This window comes from Etheostoma cragini, chromosome 9 (genome assembly GCF_013103735.1).
Source record: "Etheostoma cragini isolate CJK2018 chromosome 9, CSU_Ecrag_1.0, whole genome shotgun sequence".
Classification (NCBI taxonomy): domain Eukaryota; kingdom Metazoa; phylum Chordata; class Actinopteri; order Perciformes; family Percidae; genus Etheostoma; species Etheostoma cragini.
Genome location: NC_048415.1, coordinates 22,419,192 through 22,440,029, shown reverse-complemented (window position 1 = coordinate 22,440,029; position 20,838 = coordinate 22,419,192). Strand labels below are relative to the sequence as shown.

General features: G+C 40.7%; 1 protein-coding gene across 27 annotated transcripts in view; it reads right to left on the bottom strand.

The window, feature by feature from the left end:
* Positions 1-872: 872 nt before the first annotated feature.
* The window catches only part of kif1aa (kinesin family member 1Aa), a 35,700-nt gene continuing 15,734 nt past the window's right edge, over positions 873-20,838 (bottom strand). For 2 of the 27 annotated variants that reach the window (XM_034880378.1, XM_034880385.1), the window contains 34 exons: positions 20,185-20,264; positions 19,909-20,015; positions 19,722-19,802; positions 19,436-19,616; positions 19,051-19,123; positions 18,452-18,542; positions 17,670-17,818; positions 17,401-17,579; positions 17,016-17,153; positions 14,827-15,156; positions 12,782-12,900; positions 12,577-12,683; positions 12,349-12,484; positions 11,852-12,011; positions 11,650-11,740; positions 11,445-11,563; positions 11,281-11,336; positions 10,959-11,174; positions 10,043-10,151; positions 9,782-9,848; positions 9,584-9,668; positions 9,370-9,475; positions 7,127-7,153; positions 4,356-4,470; positions 4,117-4,250; positions 3,973-4,034; positions 3,748-3,893; positions 3,179-3,367; positions 2,913-2,984; positions 2,687-2,808; positions 2,316-2,459; positions 2,040-2,232; positions 1,836-1,954; positions 873-1,647 (listed from right to left, as the gene is read on the bottom strand). In XM_034880378.1, coding sequence (XP_034736269.1) covers positions 1,605-1,647; positions 1,836-1,954; positions 2,040-2,232; positions 2,316-2,459; positions 2,687-2,808; positions 2,913-2,984; positions 3,179-3,367; positions 3,748-3,893; positions 3,973-4,034; positions 4,117-4,250; positions 4,356-4,470; positions 7,127-7,153; positions 9,370-9,475; positions 9,584-9,668; positions 9,782-9,848; positions 10,043-10,151; positions 10,959-11,174; positions 11,281-11,336; positions 11,445-11,563; positions 11,650-11,740; positions 11,852-12,011; positions 12,349-12,484; positions 12,577-12,683; positions 12,782-12,900; positions 14,827-15,156; positions 17,016-17,153; positions 17,401-17,579; positions 17,670-17,818; positions 18,452-18,542; positions 19,051-19,123; positions 19,436-19,616; positions 19,722-19,802; positions 19,909-20,015; positions 20,185-20,264 — 4,146 coding nt within the window. In that variant the 3' untranslated portion in view covers positions 873-1,604. Of the gene's footprint in view, positions 1,648-1,835; positions 1,955-2,039; positions 2,233-2,315; positions 2,460-2,686; positions 2,809-2,912; positions 2,985-3,178; positions 3,368-3,747; positions 3,894-3,972; positions 4,035-4,116; positions 4,251-4,355; positions 4,471-5,017; positions 5,042-7,126; positions 7,154-8,040; positions 8,944-9,369; positions 9,476-9,583; positions 9,669-9,781; positions 9,849-10,042; positions 10,152-10,958; positions 11,175-11,280; positions 11,337-11,444; positions 11,564-11,649; positions 11,741-11,851; positions 12,012-12,348; positions 12,485-12,576; positions 12,684-12,781; positions 12,901-14,826; positions 15,157-17,015; positions 17,154-17,400; positions 17,580-17,669; positions 17,819-18,451; positions 18,543-19,050; positions 19,124-19,435; positions 19,617-19,721; positions 19,803-19,908; positions 20,016-20,184; positions 20,265-20,838 lie in introns of those variants that run through there. The other 25 variants (XM_034880388.1, XM_034880405.1, XM_034880394.1 and 22 more) reach the window with 19 other exon arrangements.

Genomic DNA, 20,838 nt, shown 5'->3' with positions numbered 1-20,838 from the left:
CATCAAGGATCAGATGAAGGGAAAGAACAGTTGGACAGTCTTTCAGCCTGCACTTTGAAACTGTCAACAGTATTGATTGTATTCCAATCCAAACATGATAGGTTATTCCCTGTGTTATGGATATTCCATACTATATGCCAGCTGATTGCCGTATTAGATATGTAACATTCATACTTTTTTGTCTGAATGTGTAAGTAGTGATGACGATGATGATGAGGAAAGCAGGAAAGTGATGTGACCTCCAGACACTTCCAGAACAGTACTATAGCAGCATTGAGGATATAGTTTCAAAGCAACTGGTGCAGAGGCATACTGTACAGTATGATTGAAAAGAGAGGCACTACATTTAATCAATAGAAATATCATTCAGAAAACCAGTTCCTTATTCTGTACTGTGAGGAACAGTTTGTACTTTGTTCATTTATCAAGGTAGCTTTGTGCGCTGAAGATGGTCGGACTACCTTCATATTTTCTATCTAACAATACTTTGACCTTTTAGATGTATATTAGTCAGGTCAAAGGTCAGGTACAATTATCCTAATCATAAAGGAGATAGTATTATTCAAGAGATCCTCAGCACAAAGAAAGGGGCCAATCAAAATTATTACACTGTTTAAATAGCATTAACATCACAGGGACAAGGTTGTATTATAGAAACATTTAAGGAACTCATATTAAAAAGTGCGGTGTGCATAAATTGCACGGTACTACTACTTTAGAAATATAAATGTCTTTGTAAATAAATACATGCAGAAATAAATAATACAGCTGTTAAATATCTAAATATATCACATTTTAAAACAAATAAAATTCAGGTAGAGAATGAGTTTAAATTGGGAGGCTTAATGGGGATGACATTTGATTAGTTATGAATGTGAATGTAAATACCCTTGATGCTCCTACAAGTAGCTAAACAACATGGATTGATCAACATGCTGAAAGAACATGATCCATTATGCCGCTTGTTTCCCAGGCTGTGTGTTAAGGTTTCAAAGAAGTTTTAAGAAGAGGAGGCAGATGTCATTTATAGACAAAGAAAGAAAACAGAATTATACTAAAGAGTTACACTCACCTTTCATTTTTTTAAATTTATTGTGTATTTTCTATCTGTACGTTGTATGCAAGCCAGGTTAGACATTGTATATATAGCCGTAGACTCGAGAATCTGCATGATTTTCTATTTACTACAAATTAGCAATGAAATCCTCACTGACATGGCAGCTTTAGGTTAAAACAAATGCCAGTGCATTTTTTAAAGATGTAAATGTATAAGGCTTGATGTGTCATTGACAACAACTACAGTACATTACTATACGTATGTGTTCTGAGATAAGAAACTGTTGCTACTTTCTCCATTTTCTTCAATCATCCAGCTATGAATAAACTCCAGTACTGTACAGTGACATCTTCTTCAAGAGGTTCTTCAGACTATAAGACCCACACTGCAGCAAGGGCCCGACACGGAATGGACGCTTTGATGGTTGTTGGTGACTGTGGAGGCGGGTTAGGGCTCAGCACAAGGTTAGGGATAAGGACAAGGATCTATGTACATGTTTAGTCTCTGCATTCATTCTTCTTTCATGAGATTTGTTCTGAGTCTTGTTTCACATCCTCATCTGTCCGGCTCGTCTTCTCGACAGCTTTGACCTGAGAGGCAGAAAAGATGTATTTGTGTAGCTGTGGTGCGTAGTTTCTGTCTGCCCCATGAGGAATAGCAACTCATGTGTTAATGGCTTGATTGTAATGGACATTCAGTATAATAAAAAAGGTTTAAAGATACATTTCCCAATTAAAAGTGTGTTTACTTTTACCTATTACATTGTAATTTTTTTTACCTGATAGTTCCAGCAAGGAGAGGATTGAACGCATACAGCCAGTCGTGCATCTCTTTGTCATTAGTGGCTTGAAGCAATATTCCACGATGTTCTGTACACACTGCGAATGTGTACGGGGTCTGGTGAAAAAGACAAAACAGTTGAGGGTTTCACCAAATAAATAGCAGAAAGAGGGAATTTTGGAGAGTTTGGTTAATCACCAACCTTCAGCATTGCCTGCTGGTCCTCACTGTACTCAACCTGGGCAGAGGAGAGGTTGAGGATAGCCCGCTCCACAGCGTCTCTCTCTGTGTTGTAGATGTAGACGTACGGCCGGCGCACAACAACATAGCGCTTCACCCATCCGTTGGTTTGTGGCTCCAAGAAATGTAAGTAACCCTTCTTTGACACAATGGGGCTACAAAAATAGAGATGACATATCACCACATTTAAAACCAAAAAGGATGTCTCCACAGCAGAGAGTTACTGTGGCAGACTCACCTGACTCTAATTTCCTGGATATCAGGAACAAATTTGCAGGTCCGTAGTTTGGTTTCAGAGGCTCCGTTGATGGACTTCTTAGCCTCTGCGTCCTGCTCTGTGTTAGGACTAGGGCTGACGGCACGAGAGCGAGGCATAGGGACTCTGCCGTACAAAAACAAGATGCCTATAAGCCTGGGACCAAAGCAGCCACCTACACCTTTCCATCCAGCTGCCAGGGCTTTTCATCATGGTATCACGCTGCCAAACATTTTATTCAGAAAATACACAATGTGGCTAATCCAGACTGTCACACACAACAAAGGCTACCATGGCTACCAAGGAGGACAATTATTACATAACAATATCCAAACAAGTTCATCAGGACTGACCTGAGTTCAGCATTGCCATAGCAACCATCAACCAGCGAAGGGCATGTTGAGGAGGGTGTGATTGTGTTGAGAGCAGGGATCGAAGCAGAGTCTCTTAGCATTGTGACTGACATCTCTGAGATCTGTAACACATAAAAACACAGAGATGCATGCTTGCTTAACTATGAGGAACCAAAAGACAACCCGATTATTTTGTGTGTGTTAAAATGGAGTGTTTGAGCACTACCTTGCTTTCACTGGCGCTGACACATACAAGGCTGTATTCTCGGTTAAAGGAGTGAGTGAGCAGCCGCAAACACTGTGTATAAAGGATAGAGAGCTTAAAATGTCTTCTTAGGTTCAATACAAGATACTGTAAAGAAAATTGTGACATGAGTTTGATAAAATACCAACTTGATGTGACAAAGAACATAGAACAAGACAAATTCTCATCTGTCAACAAAATACAGTTAAGACTGCACTAAGTTAAACGTGAAAGTAATGATGGCTGACCTTAGCAGCGAGCTCCCTCTGCCTCTCAGTGATGATTTTTGAGCTGGAGCTGACCTCCGGGTCAACCTCGGGGGGTTGAGGAGACTCACTCAGCTCCTCAGTGATGCAGGTCTGCAGGGACTCATGGCCCATGAGCAGGGTAGACTCCAGTTTCTCCCTTAGAAGGAGGTAATGTTTGGTCTTCTCCACCTGAGAGAATGGGGGGGGGGAGATATCCGGGAAAACTTACATGTGCACTTATGTTCTCTGGCTTCTAACCCTAACCCTAGTTAAGGATCTATCAATGAATTAAATGTTTTTTTTACCTAAGAGCCCGAAGAACCACAGTAACAGTATGCTTAGACACATTTATGGTGAAGGCTGATGACTGCACTAATACATTAGTTAAAAAAACCCTCCTAGAGACACACCAATAGCCATCACATCTGTATAAAGGAGTGCATTTCTGAATCCAATTCACCAATTACGACCAATGACCAAATTTCCATTTATTTAAATGGTTAAAAATCTTTCTTTAGTTGAAAATAGCAATAACTTTGCTATAAAAGAAAAGTAACTAATGCACTAACATCTTGAAGGAGGCTGAGTTTCTCCAGCTCCCACTGGTGGTCCAGAATGAGGCTGTCACTACGGGGCCTCCACCCAGCCAGGTTCTCCTCCCCACGGACGTAGGCCACTGAGGTGTCCAGCACCCGCCTGCGTCTCCTCTGCATACCTGGAGTGGTTAGGCGCAGGGTTAGAAATGATGCACAGGTGAGCTTAATGCTAAATAGTGACTTTGTCTTGACGCTCACCTGGGCTTCCTGCCTCTGCTAGGTTACATAGGCTGACCTCATAAACTCCAGTTACACGGTTTCTAGAAAAAGATAGAGCTCTTTATCAAAAGAGCGAGAACAGGAGCTGCATGATGTTTTCATAGTTTAAAGTTTCAAACTCACCCATCCGCCGCTCTCAGGCTTCCAGTACCAAAAAGGTTTCGAATAGAGCGGGAGGCTGAGAGCTTTGTGTCTCGAGAGTAAAACACCATGCAGATATCTTTGGTTATGATTGCAGGCTGGAGGCAGTTCTCCATCTGCAAGTGATAAAACAGGTGGATTTTTCTGACATTGATCTGAGTAATTTACCTCTGATACTGTAAGAGCTAATTTCTCTCATGAATGCAGGCACTGTGCTGTACCTCCAAGTAGGCTGATAAGGTCATGTAGCTTTTCTCTCCATACGGAGTGACTCGGTTTAAGAGCAGGGAGTTGTGCATGGAGCTATCCCAAGCGGCCTCAAAGCGGTAGAAAGTCCTGAGGTGATCCAAGAAGCCAAGAAAATAAATCAGTGAGATAATCAGCATTCAATCAAAATTGAATGCCTTCTACCAAAACAACAAATTAGGAGCATAACAAAATAGATGTAATATGTCTATATATTGTATGTATATATGTAACATAATAATAATAAAAATACTTCAATAATCAAAAATATTTCACATACAGAAAGACGTAGACTAAAATATGATTTGATAAGACAATATTATCATTAGTAGATACCGTCATAGTCAATTTACTTTTGGCATTGTACAGTATTTAAACATTGTAAGTATTCCCCCTAGGTCTCCCTCGAAAAAGAGATTTCAATCTCAAGGCACCTCCTGGTTAAATAAAGGTTAAATAAAAATTCCTACAACAGTGCCAATGAAATATTTTTGCATGCAACAGGTTTACTCAGTTTTTCCTCTGCCTTGTACAAAACAGCACAGAAAAACTGAGAGCTGAGATGACTATTAGTACAGAAAAAGGAAGAGGGGGTGAGAGGCAGCCATACAAAATGAGGTACAGGGCAGGGAAATACCTATGGTCAACTCCTAAGGAAATACTGTGAGAAAGAAGAAATCAGCAAAAGAATAGAAAGTGAGAGTCAGGTAGTATGTTGCAGTTGTGCGCTTGTGTGGCTGGGATGGTGTTGGTCTTTTTTCACACTGTTATCTCATTATCTTAACACCGCCATGGATTGTACAGCTCACCTAACCCTAACCCCAGGTCAAATAACAGCACATGACCATTCAAAACAAAACTGCTTTCTGTTACGCCTTTGATTTATTCCATATACGTTAAAGTACACCATTTTTTCTATTTCCCCTGAGGTGAAATATTCACCTCAAGTATTCATAACAAATTTCAGTTATCCTTCTGGCCTGAATCCTGGTACAGTCTTAAATATAAAAAAGATAATCCAAACATGAATTGTAAAAGGAAACTAATGTTTCTGTAAACCATAAAAACAGGCTGAAAGGACTCTTCATTAGGTTCAGGTGTTGGGCCACTAGCCTTGGACCGAAGTGACCTTGTGGGAAAGTGAACAATGTGTCACCCAAAAGAAAGCAAACAGCAATGAACTGTGTTGACTCTAGTAAAGAGAACTCACTGCTGCTTTGTGTGAATAAAGGGGATTCAGTGTAGAGATGCCCTGTTTTTTAAGTAATTACGCGCACACACACACGCAAAACGGCACACTTCTTTCCCAGTAGTAGAAAAGTGTTCGCTTACACTACAAGGGAGCAATTTCCTCTTTGCGCTACACCAACATGTGCTTCTCTATGTTTTACTACCTCCTAAACATGCAGGATTGAAGTCATGCTGCTGGCGGAACATGTGAGTAGCCGTTTGTTTCTGGTCTTTGGCAGAGTTTCACTGAGGTATGAGATTTTAAAACTATTCACAACATTGCAGCAATTTTGAGCAAAGTGCTACTGGTGATGTAATGGTTCACTGTATTAGATTTTAATAGCTGCATTTTAATAGCTGCATTTATATAGCTTCATTTTAATAGCATGCCAGAATGGGTACTGTAAATGATGTGAGCCATATAACAGTGGATTACAGGATGACTAGTGTTCCTGTTAATGTTCTGTAGCTGTGATGAGAAGTCCTCTCTCTCATAAGATTAGATGCAAATAACAAAATCATAACCATGGATTCCAAATATTGCTTAACTGCAAAGGTCAACAATATGAAAATAATAAACAGAGTTTATATTTTCTGAATATTCTTGCTCAGTACAAGAATGCATCCCTTTGCCCTTGTTGTTAAAAATGTACTGTGTTGGGGCGCCTGTTTCGCTCACCTGGTAGAGCGGGTGCCCATATACGGAGGTTTACTCCTCTACATAGCGGCTGCATGTTCAACTCCAAACTGCGGCCCTTTACTGCATGTCATTTCACCTCTCTCTCCCCTGTCATGTCTAAGCTGTCCTATCAAATAAAGGCCTAAAAGGCCCCCAAAAATAATCTTGAAAAAAAAAAAAAAATAGTACTGTTTTGTTGAAATGGATCACTACCGACCTCTACTGGCAAGTATTGATACCTCTTTTCGATCCTGTTGGATGTGACATTGCTGCTTTTTAAATTGAATCTGACTGTGAATAAAACAACATCTGTCAACAATCGGGAAAAGGGCAGAGTAAAAAGACACTTTTAAAATGTTTGTAACAATGAAAAATTAAGTTTTTATTCAAAAGAGCAATGCAAAAGTGACCAAATATTGACTGTACATTTTCTAAAAACTGCCTCATTAGATCCTTCCTGCAGCAACTGCTTAAGTGGAAACAAAGAGAGCAATACTGGCCCCACAACACCTCCAGCAGAGACACAGCCAAGGACAATCCATGTGAAGCAAAGCGAGCCATGCCGAACCTGTCCATCATAAACTGCAACCTGATAACAGCTCAAACACAAACCCAGCGCAGCAAGAGAACCGGGGACATGCAGAACCACATTCCACACTTCTCATGAGAAGGCGCAATACAAAGAGGCACAGATGAATCACTGACAACAATGCTAGAGTAATACAGAGGGAAACAAAACACTGGAGGCTGAGTATGACAGACAGGGTGTAGAGAATGTTAGAAAGATGAGGTGTTTATGTAACTTAACAGCATGAAAAGAAAGGCAAAATAATATACCTAGGCATGTCCGAATCAAGAAACTGTCTGCAAAAGCAAAAAACAACATTCCATTAGTGGACTGGAGGGAGAAAAATGTTAGCATCCATATATACCTTGATGTTAGTCTCTGGAAGACTGAGCAGAGACCACACTGTGCCAGAGCCTGCCCGGTGCTGAGCCCCTAAACCCAATTCTTGGCCATAGAGGCCATAGCAGTACAAACATTGAGGGCTAAAAACCCCAAGGGTGCAGCACCAGGGTCAAAGAAAGGCCGGTCGAGAAGGGCCACTGGACAGTGCTGCTTGAGCATTTGGTTGATTTTGATTAGAACTCTGCGAACCCAGGTCTGGATGGTGGCATTGCCCGTGTTGTTAGGCTTTTTGGCGAGTGGTTGAGAAAGCAGAGGGATTAAGCAATAAGCCAAAAACAGAGGGTCACAAAAAAAATACAAAGTAAGTTAAATGGCAAAAATACTTAACAGTTGTCATAAATTTAATAATTTTAGGTAAAGGACGTAGAAAATGTACCCTGATAATTGTTTATATTATGCACTGTAAATACACTGTGAGGGCATAATGTATGACACATGCTACCACTTATTTACTGTGCCACCATACAGTGGTGATGTTAATATTAGGGGACTTCTGATATCAAAGACAAACCAGTGAAGAGTTAATTGTATTTTGTATGCCAGTGATAAACTGTGTTTCTTGAATAAACATGTTACCTGCATAACATATCAGTAGTTGCCAAAACACAAGTTCTCATTATAGGGACACTTGTCTTTAAAGAAACCTAGTGTCCTTTACTGGCTGACTGCAGAACAACATAAAACATTAGATTAGATTAGATTATTCTTTATTAATCCCACAGCGGGGACATTTCCTTATTACAGCAGCAGCATTTTCTACAATAAGAGCAAAAACAAACACTTGGCACCAAGGCCCATCTTGTTTGTGGAAACCTCAGTGCATACCTTTTGCTTATACTATTTCAGTCACAAAGAGATGCCTCATTTATGTTGTCCTTTGGTCAATTTTATGATGTTGCTAAAACATACTGTTTTCATACCAGTATGATATTAGCAATGGCATTGGTCTGTTGGGTTGTTGATTCCTGTAGTTGTGAGTTTCATTCAGGCCTCATCTGAACCTTCTTCCTGCTACTCTATAAACTAGGCTGCAATCACACAACACGCCCGACACACCATCTATAGGGCTTTAAATTAGACCTTACATACAGTAGGTCAAAGCATGAAGTGTTTGTCATTGTTTTCTCCAGTCTGTGATTCTTAGATATCAATAGTTAATTAAGGGATTTAATAAAGTAATGATGGAATGTTGTATGTCTAATGGCATCATATTGAGTCAAAATACTGATAATTGAAGGTTTGTTAGTGATATTACACTATGCAGTGACACATGCTGCTGGAGTTAAATTATTTTAAAGCCAAGCATTTTAATATCATATTGGGATGCTACTGTATTAATTATTTAATTAATGCAATTCATTCATCGGTGAAATAGAGTGTAGTGACTTGTGCTTGGTTCAAATATGTGGCTCTATAAGCAGGTCAGTGTTGGGGTTAGTGTATCTAATCATGGCAGAGAGATGAGGTTGGTTAAAGGTGAGGTGATGAACAGAGATGCAACATGAAGACAATCAAACGAACAAAAATCACAGAGTAACACAGAGGAGGGTCGCACAGCCAGCATGGACAAGTGAATTCATAACTACTGAAGTGGAAAACTTAAGTTTCAAGAATGACTCTTAAATAACTCTTTGATTCACTTTGCTCATGGTCACTCTGGATGTTGTACTGTAAGTGTGGCCTCCTGAAATTAGAGAAAGGAAACTATACTCATGCACACACTGTTATAAAGGTAACAAAAGTAGGTTTGTTATAACATTTAAGTTGTGCATCATCTGACATGCTTTTTTGTTTTGACAAGTAAAGCTGGATTACGATGCCATGCAGTTGCCGGTGTGTTCAATTGTAGGATTTGCCACAACAGTAATAAAGTTAGGTCCTCAGAGAACACTGTTGTTGACGTAACAATCAGAACCATAAGATTCCTAGTTTAGCAAAGGTGACACAACCTTAAAATACACAAACATATATATGGCCACTAATATTTAATTACCATTGAGCATATATGTTGAAAATCTCTTAAAAACCAACAAAATATGGACTGGCCCTGTGATATACTTAATTTGCAAAGATCTGACTGTTTCTCTCAAATGTCGATACCAGTACGTACCTGTCTTCTTGCATGGGCCTGACATACCCAGCAGACAGGATGTTGAGAGAGAGAATATTGGGGTCAATGATGGTCTCATCGGCTTCAGGGGTGTTGCGGAGACGACCTAGGAACACACAAGTGCCTCAGTTAGAACAGCACATACAAACGATAATATCCCTGTTGGTGCAATGTTTGGTTTTCAGGTGTTAGAAAGCATGAAAACCAAACTAACCCACAACAAGCTCACGGATGTCCTTCCATTCCATGTCACCTCCTGACTCATGTACAATGGTAACAGTGATTCTCCTCTGGAGGCCCTGTGGTTGTCAAGAGAAGACAGACAGCCAAGAAAGAAAATTAGGTATGGTTATAATTAGTTCATTTAAAAATCATCCAAATATTATATTTGCTCACAGTGTGATTGACTTACCTGGTGCAGTAGGAATGTGCCATGACAAGGCATTCCTCCTCTGTGGTCCACTACTGCAGGGATGTAGCTGGAAGGACACAGATGAAACAACCTTCACTGATTTGTTCATGTGCCAGTGATTAACAATGCTGGAGACATTTGGTCCAAACTGTGTCAGGATCGTAACAATAATAATAATAATAATAGTAAACAGATATTATTTAATTGAAAGCTCTGCCAAAACTAACTGCTCTGGGTCACCCCTTGACCCAGTACACTCACTCTCCAGTGGCTTCCAGCTCGCAGATCTCAAAGAACACCATGAGATCATATTTGCAGTGACAGGGTCCTGCCTGCGGGCGCGTCATCGCTGTCAGCTTAGTGGCAGGTACTGTGTTGAAAAGGGAGATAGAGAGTATAAGACAGGAAGACGGGTTGAGCGTAGACAGAGAGCATACTAGTGGCTAACAGCAAGGAGCTGCTATAAACCTACAAAGGAAGGGGGAAGGGAAGAAGAAAGGACATCAGTGATTCCGGAAAAAAGGAAGCCACTTGGAAGGCATTCCTTTTCTTCAGCAAATTTATAGGCAACTCTGCAGTTGTCTCTTAAAGGAGAACACCAATCAAAAACCTTTGTTTCCTTCTGATTTAACAAATGTATTAATAAAGTTCATAAATAAACAGCATTCTCCTTTAACAGTATTAATATCTCCACTAGAGTTTAAGAGGGAACTGTAAGGAGAATCCACCACGCAGCAGAGTTAACACACAGTACACCAGAGAGCCAATCCACTTGAATCCTGACACAAGAAAACTACCTTTTAATATCAAAATTAAATATTTAAAAGTATATCAGCTTGTACTAGTTAATGACCAGTGGTAACGGTAATACAAACAATAATTTGAAATCTTTGTTCTTTTCTGTGGCACTTTATCCTTTTCTACAGGAAGGACATGTCACAGTATCAATTAGAGAACATTGACCCAATGGCTAGAAGACCTTAGTGTTAATTTTAACAACACTTTAGGTAAATTGATGCTTCTTGTTACAACATCTTGAATCTCTACATAATAATATCAATTGTAATGCGACATTACAGTTGCTTTGGAATATTGTTGAAGTCACACCACCACAAACACTTGATATAAAAAGGCTTTCAGTCACAGGATTCTCTTGGATCGGATATCAATAACCAACCCGGCTTCTGAGCTTTAATAACTGAACAGACAGAAGTGGGTGGAGCTGTCAGCTGAGCTCGCTCAGTTCCTTCCAGTAGGAAGGAAGCAGCCAAGCCAGCAGCAGACAGAGCGTGGTCTGACAACGAGTCCACCAGCGTCCCATTGAACACATCTGGGACCAGGTATCGGATCAGGTCCAGCGATTTCTCCCGGTCTGGCGAGGCGTCAGAGTCAACTGGTCATACCCAACAACATGAGGCTAAGATGACATGATTTGCATGGGGACCAGTACAAAGACAATACTAAATAAGCAAAGTAACATTGCAAGGAGTTTGTTTTACCTGGCTTGGACAGAGGCATCACTCGGGGGAACTGTCTTCTGCAGGGACGTAGTGGACTGGGAGTGGAAATAACACACAATTATGTATCATTTCATGAAAACAACACTATATAAATTGCATCTTTGTCTGAGCAGTAAATCAGCTCAGACTTCCTGGCCAAGTACCTGATGACGTCTTTACAGAGTGGAATAAAAGGCTGTTTCTGGTAGTGTCCAAACACTTCAAACACAATTGGCTGAGTCTTGATGTATTCAACGAAGGATTTAGTCACTTCAACAGCAATCTATAAAAACAACACCATGATGTTAAATCCTTAACCTATTTAAAGCTCATAGCTCATCACTGTACAGACTGACTGATACTTCTTACATTCTGCACATGGTAGAAGCCAAGAGGGGGGCCGCGGCCTGTGTTTTTTAGGGGCTCAGTGGAAAAGGCCTCATCATGGCGGTGAATGAAACTGAAATATATCCAAATTGCATCATTTACATATGAAACTGTAAAAGGAACATAATAAATATTGACCATTGTGGGAAGGATGTACAATGAAAAATGTTGATGAACTACTTACTTAAACTGGCAAAAGATATCAGCATATTCTGCAGAGATGCTGGAGGCTTGAAGGACAGTCACCCTGAAGGTAAAAACATTACCAATCTTTAGGTGCTCCAGAGTTGTGTCAAGCGGGCCCACCAGACTCTTCAGCGGACTCTCCAACTCATCTGCACCAGCTGTTAGGATCGCAATATAAAAATCAGACACTGATTAAAGCTGGCATTGCAGGCAGCCAGGTTGTTTTCTGGCAGCATGAACGATGGATGGATGAGGTTGGACTAGGGTTTTGGGCACTGACTTTGTCTGATTTGGGCCAAGTATCACCGGCTCCCTGTTTTGAGCTAATTCCATTTGGAGTCATTCACGCAGAAAGCATCAGTCTAGCATGGCACTTGTAGCCAGGTGTGCCAGATTTAAGCCACACTTGGGCCAAGTCGGACATAACACGCACTCTACATGCACAAAAACTCAAACACACAAAACACGTGACAATCACTCACAAAATAGCATTACCCGCACATGTGTTATTGTTGACCTCATCAGCTGAGGGTCCCAGTTCTGAATTCTGCCCCTCCCCCTCCACGATACGAAGCTCTTCCTGTGAAATCCCTGTACGGGACAGTCCTACAGAGCAGGACTCGGACTGGAACTGACAAAGCAAGTTGCAAAAGAGACTGGTTAGCAGGGTAGTATTTACAGGGGAATACTATCCTGTATGTACTGTGTTGTGATTGTCTCTACCTTTTCATACTGCTGATCCTCAAATGAGATTTTGGCAGTGCCTGACTGCCTTACTCCTGAGCCATAGTCAGGAGCTTCCTCATCAGCTGGAGGGAAACACAAAGCACCTTCACTTCACTCCCTCAAGAAGTCACACACTGCCTGTCCTTTCAAACCCCTCATGCCCTATTTTCAACTATGTTGAGGCCTACAATCCGAGCCTTACCTGATATGGCCTGCACCGCCACTCGGAGGAAGCCCTTCACTTCCCCCTTCTCGCTGACGATGGCCACGCGGTGGACGAGAGGAACTGGGTACAGCAGGTTACTCAGATAAACAAAAGCCCTGGATAGGAAGCAGAAGAAGAGAGAGAAATAATAAAAACAACCAAGTTAGGAGATGACTCAGACATGATCAAATTTCACTGGACTGGACAACAGAACACAGAGCTGCAAAGCAACCAAACAGAAGCTGGGACTGCTCTTGCGATGGCCAGGGCTGCCCTTTACTATCGCTTTGTGTGGGCTTTTCCCTACCATCTATAAATAATGATATTATCAGGACACGTATGGCTCACATGCAGTATCACTTAACGTTTGTATTGTATGGATGAAAGCTTGGTGAGGCTAAGGAGCATGTGTGTAAGGGTCAACTTTGCAAATAAAGAGTAATGAATTCCATTTCTGAAATAGTGTTTTTTGGCATTGCTTAATGATTATATGCTTCTGCACTAATATGTGCATCATGCCTAATTATGAAAACACTATAATTTAATCAAATGTACAGAGCCAAAATGATCACTTGAGGCATTTTGTTTTTGCATTAGACTTGAAAATACTTCAGGCTAGTGGCAATGACTAACTCTTGACAATACAAATGCGGGAATCAACTGCACTAGAAATGTTCTTATTTTCTGGTTTCTCAATCTCTAGTCTTTAAATCCAATACATGATCTTGCAGTCAGGGACCACATTTTCCACAAGCTAATAGGGGTAGACATTTAAGGGTGGAGAGTGTAAAAAGGAAGAGGCTTATGACAAGATTGGTGAGGTGCAAAGAAGGCATGCTCAGGACAAAAAAGGGTGAACAAAAATGCTTTCAACTTCTCGACGTAAAGGAATCAAAAGCAAATGGAACAGAAATCATCATACGGAACATGGCTCAGCTTGAATAAAAACTGCCAACAGCTTAATATACTGTATGCTACACCAAAAAACAACCACGAATAACATCAAAAATCTATATGCACCTCTTAGGACAAAGTGCTAATTTGTGCAAAAGAGGGGCACTAGTTCATCATCAGACGTATTTGACTAAAAATTGACAAAAAAAGTCAAAATGAAAAGACTTGTGCTCTGGCATGCCTAAAAGAGACAGCTGCAGTAGAAACCAGCTCTTTCATCTTGAGATTTTGAGTCTTCTTTGAACACCACTATGCTATTCCATATGAATCATTCCCAGACTCTTTCATACTTATCCAGGTTATTCACAGCATGGTGAGAACATTTTGCTGTGGGTTCCTTTGTTATGCAAATCAGACCTGAATATGCTCCATGAGACATGTCAGTACTTTAGCTAGTGAATGGTCTTCTGTAAAAGCCCCTAGTTTGATGTGCGTAAGACACACACCTGAAGCAGCTGTTGAGCATCAACTTTGCTTGAATTTGCATGGAAACAAGTTGTATGAATGGATCCAGTCTGGGCTGACTTTAAATGCTTGTTTTAGAGGTACAAATGTAATATGAAAAAGCATTTTACTTATTTCAGTGTAGAAAATCAGTGAGCAAAAAAAATTAAAGATTTGAAAAGAATATCAAGCCACATTGGATTTTTTTAGGTTAAAGATAGAAAGCAAAGGATAAACCTTGAAGCCCAGAAATGTCTACTCGGTGTCCACTCAGTATCACGTTCATGAAAAACAAAGATCTGTGTACTGGTTTGACATTTGTGTGTCAAACATGAGACACAGTGCTGTGACAACTGAGACAAGGAACAGAAACTACAGTGGCTAGTTTGACTTGGTGTTCCATGCAAGCAGGAAGTGTTTAAGAAGAGGAAATTAATTAAATTCCCACATTTTTTTTCAAATCTCCACTGAAGCGATCCAACTGAAATGCCCCGACTCCATGTTGTTATTACAACTTTCAAACTGTACTGTGTTTCAAAAATGTTCTTTCATCAGCGTTTACGTCTACCAAGGGAAACAGACCCTGTGTCTCATCGTGAAAGAGCTAGTTTCCTCCACTAGCATGCTCCCGAAACCTCACCAACCTTCCCACTACACTGAATAATGGTGAGCGGTTGTAAAAGGGATCCTGGCCTTCGCCGGAGCCACGGCAGAGCTCTCCCTCATCATCATCATCACCATCATCATCATCATCATCATCATCATCATCCTCTCCCCCGAGCTCCGAGCACGGGTCGTCCAAAAAGATATCATCGTCCAGGTCATCCAACTTCTCCAACTCATCCAACTCATCATCCTCCCCTTGACCCTCCCGCTGTGGGTCAGCCAGCTCCGTAATTTCAGAGTTGGAGAGGGTCGGGGATGGGGTAGGGTCACTCATGCGCTCGCTCATGCATGTGTTGAAAATGGGGTTTCTGGTACAGCCAGAGACATGGGAACTAGGTTAGAACAGTTAGATAGAAAGCACACACTTGTTCAAAGAAGCGGGGCGGTAGAGCATCGTATATATACTGGACCACAGGAGAAAACCGTCCTCCCTTTAAGCCACAATCTGCTTACACTGTCTATATTAGCATATACAGCAGAAACACAGAGAACAGAGGGACGATTGCAAGACAAGCTACACTGGTTGTTAGACGTATTTAACTTCCTTTGCTGCGAGTGCATATCCAGTAACTGTGCCAGATCATGTAGATGATGATTGACATCCTGAAGATAACAAAAATTGCTTCCACAGAGGCCAGTCACATCCATGTAACACAGGCACCAGAAATAGTTATGCAAAGGTTGAGCCATCTTATATCTATGTGTTTAAGTATTTATTTAAACCCCGTAGAGATCACCATGTTACTAGGTGATGGGGTGGTGTTCATTTACGTTTTTTAATTTATCCTGCTGCTGTATCTGCTGTAGGTATACTACATATAAATGGTATCAAACACTATTTACTTTAAGCTAATTTAATGTACAGTGTTTTAATTTATATTATACATAAATCACACATCATGGCCTCCAAAGTTGACAACTGGATTTCTTTTGCACAAATATTGTATATGAAAGGTATTGTGTGCACCTTTTTATATTTAAAGATTGTATTTTATCATTTTATTTGTATTTATTTAATTCAAATAGTTCTGTATCTTAAACTATCCAATATAACTAGGCTATGAGTTGAGTTGACAAAATTAAATCAATATAAGCAGCATTTAAATACAGTACAACAACAATTCTTTGTGGACATTTTGTCTTTTGTGAGTGAACTGCAGATTATTAACAGCAGTAACTGTTTGTGCTTAGTCTGAAGTAAAATCATCACAAGTGGACTAAAGCTATGTCTAAAGGTGTTGGTGTCTGCTACATCCACTGTCCGTTGACTGCTGACGTGCAACTTTTATTAGATGTGGTGTTTTTGGCCACAAATGGCAGTATTACTCATTTATTGACTAGAATCAGGAAATCTAAATGAGGTAACAAACAACATATTTCAACAGAATATTTTTTAGATTACTGTTTAATTATCTTTGCTTGTTTTGCAAGAGCTAAATGACATTGAAATGTCAAGGCCTGGTGCTGAATTTTATGTAACAGGGCCATGTGACTTTGTGTAGGACCCATTTGCAAGAGAAAGAGAGAGAGCTTGGCAAAGAGATTGCTGTGTGCCAAAATGGGATAAAAAGAAACAGCAGGCTTTGAGTAGGTGGACTGAAGAAATGTCAATCTCAAATGTTCCATGTTTATTACTATAAAAAGATGGCATCAACTTCCATGTACCAATCTGTTCAATTGGTTGTCAAATCCATTTTTTGTGTTAAAGCTGCAATGTTCAGGAGAATATATATTCACACTGGTTACCAGAAAATGAAGGGCACAGGTTAATTGTAATTAAAAATGTTCAATAACACATTTTATAAGCTGTTTATGGTCATGTTGTTTGATTAATGATGTCCAGTAAGTCCTTCATACAAATACAATTTACTATTTCAGTTAACATGGCAAGATGTGGTGTACTTCCCGGGAATACCAGACTTCAGTATTCAATGAAAGAGACACCGTATTGAAGTGGGCTGCAGACTACTTCAAGCTGGTGCCTCAGTCATTGTCTATCAGTTGACCACATTCACAATGTGTGGTATTTGCAGCCTTCCATTCTCCTGAACGGACTGACAAACCCTGGGTTTATGTTTGCTCGCTGTTGACCTTTCTATGAGTTCAGTATGAATGCCTTCCTGTCCCTTCCATATGCTTTATAGGGCCAATGGTGTTTAGCATTTACCTTCCAACCAGACGGAACCAAGGGAAGCGGTCATAAAAGGGGTCCCCTCCAGTCATTACATTTTCACTGTCTTCAGTGGTATTGTTGGGCACATCAGCAGCGCGATCATACATCTCTCTCATGAGATCGAGTCTCTGTCTGCAAAAAACAGTACATGAAGTCGTTGTACTAAACAGAGGCACAGCCTGGAGCTAATGAGAAATGTGTCTATGTTGTTGCATCTCTTACCGATTATTACTTTTTGTGAAATGTACAGTATCCCTCACAAGATATTTTAAACATGTTTTGTTTCTACCATTCAATATTCTGACAGTATACCATGAATATATTGGCCTCAGATTTATAAAAAAATTGTTGTGTAAAGACTTGGTTCACATTTATGTACCTTAGTTTTTGTAATGTCCAATAGTGGGTGGCTCCATTTTTCTGATCCTGTACCTCCACGGCTACAATGGTGCGTGGGAAGTGTCGCTTCTCATTGTCCTTAGTTCCCTCTGCGGGCAACAGGTCTGGAGGCAGGGGGGAGTATAGAGTGTCTGTGAGTAGAACAAACTGGAACTGGACCTGCAGGGGCACAAAAAGCATTGGTGTGGTCAGTGAGCTATATTATAGCACCAATGCGTGGAAATAGGTTTAAGTGACAGTATTTTGAACCTTCTTCTTGAGTTCCACACTGATAGCATTGGCCTCCTTAAGGAAGATGGCATTCCCCCATAGCAGGTCACGGAGGGAGGTGAACTGGTAGCACCGCCACTTACGAAAGCTCCACACAGCCAGCTCTCTTTCCCTCTCTGTCCATTGCACTGTTGGCAAAAAGAAAAAAAGACCATCATTTGGTGAAGATTTGCTTACTAGAAAACAAACATGTTCTATATCTACGGCGATATCTATAGCGGGAAACTCCGCTAGATGTTCCTCTTTCCAGCAGGATGTCCCGTCCCCTTCCTCTGTCTTTTTGTTGGTGTTCTAACCTCTGGCTGATTTCTGAGGACTATGGTTACCTGGTCCTTAGATCTCTGCAGGGTAAATCCAGACAGCTAGCTAGACTATCTGTCCATTCTGAGGACTGTGGTTACCTGGTCCTCCAATCTCTGCAGGTTAAATACTGACAGCTAGCTAGACTATCTGTCCATTCTGAGTTTTCTGTTGACGACTAAAACTACTTCTGAACTGAAGTAATAGTTTTAGTTGTCTCGGTGGAAAACGTGTTCCAGCAAAACAAGTTCCACCAAAAAAAGTTCCTTCCTGAGACTATTTAGCAGAGGCACCGTGGCTTTGTTCAGCATTAAGCGCCGCCCATGTCAAAAGAGCATTTTTTTCTCCCATCCCGAATTGCTGTGAGACTAGCCAGACCCTCTATTGCGGCACAGTTGAGGGTCTGGCAAAGCAAGACTACCAACGAAGATAATGTCTATGTGGCTAATAATTTGCACTACCTTCCTCTTCTGGTTCTTCCTCTTCATCAGGGGCTTCTGGGTAGTAACTGTCCACTTGCTTCTGGAGAGCCTCCAGCTTGCTCTCATAATCCTAGAAAATTAATGGAGAAAGAACCATGTTGACACACAAGTTTAGGAACAGATGTCAATTCAATTCAATTCAATTTTATTTATAGTATCAATTCATAAGAGTTATCTCAAGACACTATACAGATAGACCACACTCCAGAATTTACAAGGACCCAACAGTTCTAGTAGTTTCCTCCAGAGCGAGCAACAGTGCGACAATGTCAGTGATTAGACTGTCTAGTGGATTCTCATAACTGTTTAAATGGAGAAACAAATGTCATTTAAATTACTAGTGGGTTGTATATAAAACATGGAAAACTCTTATGGTTTATGTTTTGACTTTTGTAACTTTTACTACCTAAACATATACATACATACATACATACATGCAATATATAAATAATATTTTAAATCCCAAAACAAAGAAAAGAAACCTATAGATATTCTAAATAACACAATTTTGGATTTAGCTTCCAGTTGCTACAGCAAAGATTAATGTCAATAGCACACAAAGCTGCTCATTACTGTACCAGTCTTTGCTGTTCCAGGAGGTTGTTGGCTTCCTCTCTTTCTTTGCGATACTGGTCTTCCAACTCCTGCAGCCTGAAGACATTAACACAAGTGAACAAAGCATGTTTGAGAGAGCTGACGCATCACCTCAAAGGAAACACTACTTTGGTTTTTGCACCAGTGCAGCTCAGTTTCCCAAGCAGCGTGCCTGCCAGCATTTACTGTGCACAGTGCTGCAGGCTTGTATATTGTGATGGTTATTAAGGGTTCTGTTAGCAGTAGTATGCCTCTTCTTTCTTTCCTAGCTTTCTTATCTGCTGTTTATGTCTAATATGGTGGTCTGCTACCTAAAAAGTATTTCTTGAAAAAGTCAAGTTGAATGGCTCCCTATTTCCCCCAAGGTACCTCTGTTCCATTTCCTGTTTCATGTCAATCCCCTGTTTGTCCAGCAGCTCCCTCTGGGCGAAGGCCCAGTCCACAGGCTCAGCAGGGGTCTCTGCACATGGAGTCCGCTCCCTCTCAGCCCTGGCCTGCACAGGGTGGTTGAACCGGAACACATGGCTCTTCCCCAGAATGATGCGATTTCCTATACATGAATAAGAAGACAAAAGGCATACACATAGAGTATACAACATATATGTTTGTACTAGGTACCATCTATGAAATGTACAGAGCAAGAGATCTTTCTGACCTGATTTTAGGACAGTGGGCTCTGTTACTAGCTTCCCGTTAACATAAGTCTCTGCTCCTTCACACGGCTCAAGGACAACTGCTATACAGGGAAATTAGGGAATTAGGAGGCTTTACTTCATGTCTGTCAATATTAAACACTGGCGTACAAAACTACAAGCATGTGGAGCACGTTAAAGGTCGCTCACTTTCTCCCATTGGACCAGTAGAACTGGTAAAGGTGCAGTGCTCATCCTTGATGAAGTGGCCGCTGAGGACTATATCCTGACGACTGCTGGCGTCAACACGACCTACCCTAAGAAAAGAAAATGATGAATGATGTCAGAGCAAACAACCAACAAGGTAATGATTTGATATTTCAACTGACAAGCATTAAGCATCTGACCTTTAGGGAAGGCAGAACATCCTTCCATCCTTTTATAATAATCTGCAATTAGATTGTAAAATATCTGACTGTATCTAACCTGGTGATTCCATCTTTAATGTAGTACAGCAAGCACTCAGACATCAGAGGGTCCTCGTTGAGATTCACCAGATGAGGGGTCTGAAGCAGAACAAGATTTTTTCATCATCAACTGTAGACATTTGGTTAGTAATACACATACAATAAATCATTTATTATCCATATGTTATTTACAATATAACATATGCATAAACTACACATCAAAGAGCTGAAAAGCAATCCTTCCACAATCAGCAATAGTTAAAAACCATGCAGTCCAATTCACTCCCCACAGCGTCACAGCATAAGTCTTAGTCTGTTGTTTTAGGGCTGCAGTTAAACAGCCTTAAATCACTGAAATGGGGCCACTACCATCATCTTTACCCCATGTTTACAACCATTTCTGTCTTCAGTGCAGTGAGGGAGTGTTTGAAGTGAATAATGAAGTAGATTTCAGATAACACTTATTGAAAAAGAAAAACCGTTGACTGATCTGCCTTGGCCAGGCTCCTGCTGAAGTGATAGTCCGAGCACTCAGAGAAGGAGGCAGCCTTAAACACTTCACAGTTACAAACCTCGTTGGGGGAAAACAGCCCGACTGTGTCAATAAACACAGGCTGGGGTTTTCTAGGGCTATTGGAGGGCTTTGGGGTAAATTAACAAGCATTTCAGTAAA